Consider the following 9,058-nt stretch of genomic DNA (forward strand, 5'->3'; position numbering starts at 1 on the left):
GCAGCCATGTTTTACAATGCGCAAAAAGGGAGGCACCCATATTCAGACATATGTAACAACAACGCAGAGAATTAGGGATATAAATGACACTGGGTACATATAATCTAATCGAAGGTTTCCGGCCCAGTACGAAAGGCTGTAGACTATGTTGTGTTATGATAACAAAACAACTGAAATATTTTCGATGACATATTAGATCCCTTTCTTGACAGAAAACATGTGACATGATGTTGGATACATTTCATGTGACAAAATGTACATCGAGAAACGAAATAGCTACGTTTCACCCCCAAGAAGCTGAAAGAATTCTGCCAGGAATGGTTACAAAGTAACAATGAGCCACGTGGACTTCGAATAAATTGGTGAGGTTGTTCGTAGTTCTACCATTTTATTTGAAAAGGTTTCACATATTTTAAAGAGTCAACAGGTGCTTCTCTTAATCATGTACTCTGTGAGGTTTATTGGATCAAAATATGGTGAAGAAAATATAGTTTAAAATGAGATATGATTTTAGCCGGCATAAAGTAAGCAGGACAAATCTTCAAGATTATGTGAGGATCACACGTTTTCGTTTAATTTGATTGATAGACAGAAGAGGCCAATGAAAATCATTCTTTGTGAATTTGATAGGTCTAGAAGTGTGTCAATAACTGGGTCTGATAAATATTAGCCAATAGATTTGTCAGATTTGGTGACATAGATGTAAGGGGCGGGCACCAAGTCCTTCTTATATAGTCAGGGAGCCCATTCTTATCGCGCACTCTAAGAAAGGAAGCCACTGGTTCGTGTTGGTATAAGAGTTGTTCTACCGCCAAAGTAAAAATGAGGGAAATCGTGCATCTTCAAGCTGGACAGTGTGGAAACCAGATCGGAGCTAAGGTTAGTCATCTGTTTTATTAATATGGTACAAATCGAGCGATAAATAACTGTGCGTAATATCGCCGTTTCTTTGTATGCGTGTCCAGTTAACCACACCCAAAGAACTGTATTGTTAATGGAAATGCAAGCAAAGAATATTCCTAACCTATATTGGTTGACGTTATTGTTTGATGGGGGAGAAAATTAAAAAAGTGTTGGTCTTTTTTATGCACTACTGTATATTTTTATTGGACCGGTTTTATTTGGTTTGGAAATTATCCTTACACTGTAGCCTACTGGTGAGTGAGACAATATACATGAGAATGGGTATTAAGAAATTGTTTTATTAAATATGTACAAATCCATTAAATGTGAATATGGGTATGGATTACAACAATTTACTCGACCTACTGCAATGCGCAAAAGGGGAAGTAGGCCTAAGAGATGTCAAATTAAATGGCCATATTCCAAGTAATCTATTAAGTAGTGAATACAAATCGGTTATTGTTTTAAAACAAAAAAAAATCCCGAAAAAAAAAGGGAAATTTGTTTAATCCCATATTATGACCTAAATTCGTCTCATTGATAGCGCGCCGCCCCCGGTTTTTTGGCAGATGTGGGCGGTGTTTCAGCAAGTGACGTTTTCGACATTTTCAAAACCATTGCTGATGGGTTTCAGCCAATCGGAGGTCATGCCGCGCGCGCGGAATTTTACAGGAGGGACATTTTCATTCCAGATACCTAACCATAAGTGTGTACCTATAATGAACCTTGCAATATAGTCGATTTGATCCATTGACGTGATAAAATGGGAATATTGAAACAATCTAATAACTGCATAGGCCTACCATGTATTTGATTAACGGATCACACTTTGAATGGCATATTAGCCTACCTGTTATGAATTCCATTTTGCGCTGTAAACTAAAACCGACTGCTCTTCTTCCAGTTCTGGGAGGTGATCAGTGACGAACATGGCATTGACCCAACTGGTACATACCATGGGGACAGTGACCTCCAGCTCGACAGGATCAACGTCTACTACAATGAAGCCTCAGGTAAGCCTTGTTTGTCTAATGTATAACCACATTTATCAAATTCCTTATCCTTCTCAATTGAATATATGTGTGGTTCTGACATTGACCTTTATTTTCCTCCTGGTTGTCTAGGTGGTAAATACGTGCCTCGTGCAGTGCTTGTCGACTTGGAGCCAGGGACCATGGACTCTGTGAGATCTGGACCCTTCGGCCAGATCTTCAGACCTGACAACTTTGTGTTCGGTAGGTCCCTCTGCTTCATATTTCAATATGATAAAAATACTGTACATAATGTCGCCAAAGAAAGGCGAGAGGATTTATCCAATCTCTTGTTTTGCAGGCCAGAGTGGTGCTGGAAACAACTGGGCCAAGGGCCACTACACAGAGGGAGCTGAGCTGGTGGACTCCGTCCTGGATGTTGTGAGGAAGGAGGCTGAGAGCTGTGACTGTCTGCAGGGCTTCCAGCTCACCCACTCCCTGGGAGGTGGAACCGGCTCTGGCATGGGCACCCTGCTCATCAGCAAGATCCGTGAAGAGTACCCCGACCGCATCATGAACACCTTCAGCGTGGTGCCCTCACCCAAAGTATCAGACACTGTGGTGGAGCCCTACAACGCCACCCTCTCAGTCCACCAGCTAGTGGAGAACACTGATGAGACCTTCTGTATTGACAACGAGGCTCTCTATGACATCTGCTTCCGTACCCTCAAACTCACTACTCCCTCCTACGGCGACCTCAACCACCTGGTGTCGGCAACAATGAGCGGTGTCACAACCTGCCTGCGATTCCCAGGACAGCTCAACGCTGACCTCCGCAAGCTGGCCGTCAACATGGTGCCCTTCCCCCGTCTCCACTTCTTCATGCCTGGCTTCGCCCCCCTCACCAGCAGGGGAAGCCAGCAGTACCGCTCCCTCACTGTGCCCGAGCTCACCCAGCAGATGTTCGATGCCAAGAACATGATGGCCGCCTGCGACCCCCGCCACGGCCGCTACCTTACAGTGGCTGCCATCTTCCGCGGACGCATGTCCATGAAGGAGGTGGATGAGCAGATGCTGAACGTGCAGAACAAGAACAGCAGCTACTTCGTTGAATGGATCCCCAACAATGTCAAGACCGCCGTCTGCGACATTCCTCCCCGTGGCCTCAAGATGGCTGCTACCTTCATCGGCAACAGCACAGCCATCCAGGAGCTGTTCAAGCGTATCTCGGAGCAGTTCACAGCCATGTTCAGGCGTAAGGCTTTCCTCCATTGGTACACCGGAGAGGGTATGGACGAGATGGAGTTCACTGAGGCTGAGAGCAACATGAATGACCTGGTGTCTGAGTACCAGCAGTACCAGGATGCCACCGCTGAGGAGGAGGGAGAGTTTGAAGAGGAGGGAGAAGAGGAGCTGGCCTAAATGTTTGTAATTGTGCACATCCAAGCTGTATAATTCACTGACATGTCAGTCTCGACCTTTCCAGTGTTCCATTACCTGTCCTTTTTTGTTTTGTCACCTCTGCTATTCCTGTCATTTCTTGTCTGTACAGAAACATGTCAATAAAAGTTCTTTTGTTTAATGTGCTGTATCCCTCGATTTAATGGTTGCTTCAATAAACTATGGTTGGGCTTCAATAATAGCCAGATCAGTTGTCACGTCACACCATTATTCTTACAACCACCAGTTCTTCAACTAGGCAATAGGTTTCAGTGGTGAAATCATCATTCAAATGACATGAGTATTTATTGTATTGTAACCAGTTTTTTATATATATAATTGTAGTGCAGCTGTTCCTGGTGGTGCATTTATGAAATCATTCCTGTATGTTTTCTATACATAGTACGAAGAAGGGCTACACTGTTGCCCAGCACAGTCATGTGCTAGTTTTCTGAGGCATAGCTCAGGGGTTTACATGTTTTGGCGTGCCTCTGAAATCTGATTAGTGAGCTAAGCTCATGGTAAATCTGTTTTGCAGGTGAGTGATTTTAGCCACTCAAGCTATGATTTAGTCTGACAACATGCACTGTAGTGCTAATAACCCTGCTGGTTATCCAATAACTTCTATCCCGTGTAATGTTAACAGACCAAATTGGCAAGTGAAGTGATGTTTCATAAACCCTTTTTAGTTTCTTATATCCCCATTTCGATGTTAGCGCACACATAAGCATACACATGTAGTCTATACACCTTTATTTAACTAGGCAAGTCAGTTAAGAAGGCCTCCTGCGGGGACGGGGGGCTGGGATAGAAAAAGTAAATATAGGACCAAACACATCACAACGAGAGACCTAAGGCAACATAGCATGGCGACAACACAGCAAGGTAGCAACCCAACATGGCAGCAGCACAAGACATGGTACAAACATTGTTGGGCACAGACAACAGCACAAAGAGCAAGAAGGTAGAGACAACAATACATCACTCAAAGCAGCCAGAACTGTCAGTAAGAGTGTCCATGATTGAGTCTTTGAATGAAGAGATGGATATAAAACTGTCCAGTTTGAGTGTTTTTTGCAGCTCATTCCAGTCGCTAGCTGCAGCGAACTGAAAAGAGGAGCGACCCAGGGATGTGTGTGCTTTGGGGACCTTTAACAGAATGTTAAAGAACGGGTGTTGTATGTGGAGGATGAGGGCTGCTGTAGGTATCCCAGATAGGGTGGGACGGGGGGGGCCTAAGAGGGTTTTGTAAATAAGCATCAACCAGTGGGTCTTGCGACGGGTATACAGAGATGACCAGTTTACAGAGGAGTATAGAGTGCAGTGATGTGTCCTATAAGGAGCATTAGTGGCAAATCTGATGGCCGAATGGTAAAGAACATCTAGCCGCTCGGGAGCACCCTTACCTGCTGATCTATAAATTACGTCTCCGTAATCTAGCATGGGTAGAATGGTCATCTGAATCAGGGTTAGTTTGGCAGCTGGGGTGAAAGTTGAGCGATTACGATAGAGGAAACCAAGTCTAGATTTAACCTTAGCCTGCAGCTTTGATATGTGCTGAGAGAAGGACAGTGTACTGTCTAGCCATACTCCCAAGTACTTGTATGAGGTGACTACCTCAAGCTCTAAACCCTCAGAGGTAGTAATCACACCGGTGGGGAGAGGGGCGTTCTTCTTACCAAACCACATTCCCTTTGTTTTGGAGGTGTTCAGATCAAGGTTAAGGGCAGAGAAAGCTTGTTGGACACTAAGAAAGCTTTCTTGTAGAGCGTTTAACATGAAGTTTATTGCTAATTTGGCTGACAAAGTCAAATGTGTATATGAGTAATATTAAAATATGCCTGTCCAGTCACCATTATGTAGCCATGACATGGGTTGAACTTGACAAACCAAAGGCTGTGTTTACACAGGCAGCCCATATCTGGTCATTTTTTTCACTAATTGGTCTCTTGACCAATCAGATCAGCTCTGAAAGATATCTGATGTGAAAATATCTGTTACCAATAAGTGGGGAAAAAATCTGGATGGGGAATTTTCATTTTTTTAAAAATAAACCCTGCTGGATGGGGCATTTTCTGTTTCAATTGTGCAAATATCCTTGGCTGACACCTGACACAGTGAAAAGCTTATCTCTACTGAATTATGATTCAGTTGTAAACTAGCTGGCTGGTTAATACTGGGAGCCTATTGTATGTTTGTTGAGCCCTGAAACTGTTATATGTCAATGTCTAGAGCAAAGTCCCATAACTGCCTGGCAGGCAATATTATCGCTGTCTGACTTGTTCATCTTGCCCTCTGACACATTATTACTGATGTAATGTTTCTACCAGCATGATTCAGAGGTTTTAAGTTACACAGTATGATACACATCATGTGAATGTATGTAAGTTGTGCATTGTTGATGTATTGTTACAAAACTCTTTGTTATTACACACCTCAATGGTTTAAAATAGGCAATAGTGGGACATTGAGATACAATTGGAAAAGAGATGCTTTGGGAAAATATTTATTCACAAAGCAGACTTTTGGAGCAATCTGATTTTAGTCACCAGGTCGGGGTGTTGTTGAAGATATTATTCGTTTCCACAGGAAATAGGACAGGATACTGGTGACCAATAGCAGTAGAGTCCAGCAACATACCTTCTTCACCTGGCCCTCCAAGTCCTGCTTCTGCCCAAAGCGGGACACAAAGCCTGTCTGCCAACAACAGAAAACATGATTAGATCCCAGGAATTAAACATAATTTAAGATTCACAACAACAACAGGACAACCTAACCACATTTTAAACTGTAGTCTAGTGCTCTATTCAATCAGATCTGCTTTTTCCGACATCCTTAAAGCGGTTCACAAGCAACTCCTGGCATTATACCTAAAGCGGACATTGCCATTTGCTGCACAGAGTCGCATTAATATAAATCCCATACAGCCTTGTTTACAAGTTGGAACACTGGAATGTGAGATGTAATCTACACCTCCATTAGGATGATAGAAATCATCATTATTTCATTTAATTATGTTTCAATTTGAGTGTAATTATTCCTATATAGCTTACACTTTCTCGTTCTGAACTTCTAAAGGGAGTGGGGCGGGTGTGGCTTCGTGACAATGATTGCAAGAGCAGCTCCTCGCCGATTCGACGGCTCCAACGACTGCCAAAACATCCGTTATGTGGCTGTCTGCTATCGCTGGTTAACGCTTGATCTGATTGAATCTAGGCCTTAGTCATACTATGCCAGCAAAGAACCTTGACCAGTGAACTTACCCATCCACCCTTGTCCCTAATCTCTGGACAGATGACCCTCTCCACGTAAACCCCCACACACTCCTTAAGCTGGGGCAGAATTCCCCCCATGCCCCTCTCGTGGCAGTGCAGGGCCATCTGGCCAGCCAGCACATACACCGACAGCACTGCACTCCAGGCCAGGTCTCGTCGGCGCCCCCCGGGGGTGGTGGTGGCAAAGTGCTCATCCAGGATGGCAGTGAGCATGGGGCAGGCTGTGGCCTCAGTCACATCCTGGAAGACGCGTGGCCAGCGCCTGAAGAAGATGGGGAACCTAATGAGCAGCTCGTCCCCAGCATGGCGCAGGGCTGCTGCTGTGGCAGTAGGGGGTGGGTCTATGTGGCCGTCGGGCCCTGCGATCACATAGTTGATATAGTCATGTAACATCAGATAGGCTTCTCGTACCAGGGGGTCAGGGCTGTTTATGCCACTCCTGCTCTCTAGCCCCTCTGACTGACCCATCGCCTCTGGCTGACTGACTCCCTGTTGCAAATCACAAAGCTGTGACTTGTATTAGAGCAGTGATCCGGTCACAGATAAACAGTCCCTGTGCCAAGTTGCCGTCAGCCATCCTCTCAGCAATGTCAATTCCTCATAGAGTGTTAGAGATCCAGTCACCTGAAACCAAAAAGAAATCATCAACCTCTGCACTGTACATGTTGAACAGCACAGTGGGTAAAAAACATGTAGCACTTATTATACCTTTTATAAACAAAACAAGTGGAATGATTTTCAGTTAATGTTAGTAAAATCTGTGCAATTCTCCAACTCCATTATGATGTTTGTTAGACTAATGTCATATTACACAGACATAACATACAATATTTGAGTATAACATATTCTGAAATGTCAACTAATACAGCAAATGTGCACATTTCCAATAAACAACACTAGCATAGAGAAAGTATTTAAAACTCACCCCTTCCCTTCCAACAAAACACAAGTGGTACGAAGACACACACACACACAAAAAGGAAACAGAGGAGCAGAGGAGCAGGTGACGGAACAACAGCGGGTCCAGAGCAGTATGTAGTTCAGTAGGAGTAGGTCACCACCCGGTCCGCTCGTTGCTGCCTTTACCCAGGCTAAATTTAGAGGCCTTGTTGGAAACTGACACTGAACTCCTGCCTCATATGCACAATCCTCTGGCACACATCCCCATTCCAACACAAGCAAAGTTAAATATAGATCTTAGAGTGTGTGTGTGTGTGTTGCTCAGTGTAGAAACAGGTTAACGTTAACAGTCTGTGAGATCATGCAGACTGGTGAAGACAGACAGAGGAGGCAGACCAAAATAAATTAAAGTAATCAGTTGATAGGTTTAATCTTTCACTGAGCTATTGCCTTTGAAAACCATTCAGAAATGTTTATTTTGGATTCTTCCCTCATCAAAACCAGATTTCATACTGTGATGTGATGCCGTACATAGACTTACAATTATACAGTTTTAGCTCTGGAACATTTGTCATTGATGTTTGATTGTGATATTTTAATTCAGAGATCACCCACAAACACATACACACACACACTCACACAGCATCACGATAAACATACAACAACAATCCTACTCCTTCACAAACAGATATAGCATAGATTGTGCTTCTTCCAGTGAGCTTCATTCAGCCTGTCAGTAATCTGTGTGGTGCCAGTCAGGGGAATGTGGTGAGGAGGTGTAGGCTGTAGGAGCTGCAGAAGGCTTTCCTCTATTGACCATTGTTTTTCCTCCAATGGGAGTCTGCCAATCTACCCATCTGTTCCTCCACCAGGAATAATGCTGACCAGTGGAGTGCAAGGCAATAATAGTCACATGCAAGCACTTGGACTTCCACTAGGGTGCAGTGGTGTGTCACTAAACAAATTTGATGCTTGTGAGTTGCAGTCAGTATTTGAACTGGAAATGATGGTTTTGCAATACTGTGGGTTAGTAATTTATTGAAATAACAGACACCAGGAATTGGTTTCCTTTGTACTCCCTCCCCTGCAGCTCTGTATATACAACCAGTATATTGTATGGCCATGGCACCAGCAACATGGAAACAATCATTTATCTTTAACACATTGTCAAGCAATTTGAGTTTCAAGACATTTGTTTTTATTCTTGTGATTATGCATATTGCAACCAAGTGATTGTCTGTTGTTTTAAAGAGACGAAAAGCAAAGTGTTCTTATTGCGACAGTGTATGGCTTAATGACACACTCATGTTCATGTGTGGATCTACACTGGCCTGTGTGTTAACTATCTATTTACACGTTCATCTGACGGAGCACTTGGGGACCAATCAAATGCACTCATTTACATTGACATTTTAGTCATCTAGCAGATGCTCTTATCCAGAGCGACTTACAGGCACAAGTAGGGTTAAGTGCCTTGCTCAAGGGCACATCAACAGATTTTTCACCTAGTCAGCTAGTGGATTCGAATATTGCGACCTTTAGGTTACTGGCTTAACCCTCTTAACTGCT

The 9,058-nt window shown here is 43.7% G+C and overlaps 2 protein-coding genes across 3 annotated transcripts; one reads left to right on the forward strand and one right to left on the reverse strand.

Moving 5' to 3' along the window:
• Nucleotides 1-742: 742 nt before the first annotated feature.
• Nucleotides 743-3,456, forward strand: LOC121584701 (tubulin beta-1 chain). Its single transcript, XM_041900753.2, has 4 exons — nt 743-879; nt 1,808-1,916; nt 2,028-2,138; nt 2,236-3,456. The coding sequence occupies exons 1-4, from the start codon at nt 823-825 to the stop codon at nt 3,294-3,296; spliced, it is 1,338 nt and encodes a 445-aa protein (XP_041756687.1). The 5' UTR covers nt 743-822; the 3' UTR covers nt 3,297-3,456.
• A 2,348-nt stretch (nt 3,457-5,804) lies between these two features.
• bcl2l16 (BCL2 like 16) lies at nt 5,805-7,671 on the reverse strand. Of its 2 annotated transcripts, none has more exons than XM_041900751.1 (3): nt 7,515-7,670; nt 6,578-7,213; nt 5,805-6,011 (listed from the first exon to the last, which is right to left on the reverse strand). In XM_041900751.1, the coding sequence occupies exons 2-3, from the start codon at nt 7,055-7,057 to the stop codon at nt 5,856-5,858; spliced, it is 636 nt and encodes a 211-aa protein (XP_041756685.1). In that variant the 5' UTR covers nt 7,058-7,213; nt 7,515-7,670; the 3' UTR covers nt 5,805-5,855. The 2 variants fall into 2 exon arrangements, with proteins under 2 accessions (XP_041756685.1, XP_041756686.1); XM_041900752.1 differs by having other exon boundaries at nt 5,920-6,007; nt 7,515-7,671.
• Nucleotides 7,672-9,058: the final 1,387 nt, after the last annotated feature.

This window comes from Coregonus clupeaformis, chromosome 16, assembly GCF_020615455.1.
Source record: "Coregonus clupeaformis isolate EN_2021a chromosome 16, ASM2061545v1, whole genome shotgun sequence".
NCBI lineage: Eukaryota > Metazoa > Chordata > Actinopteri > Salmoniformes > Salmonidae > Coregonus > Coregonus clupeaformis.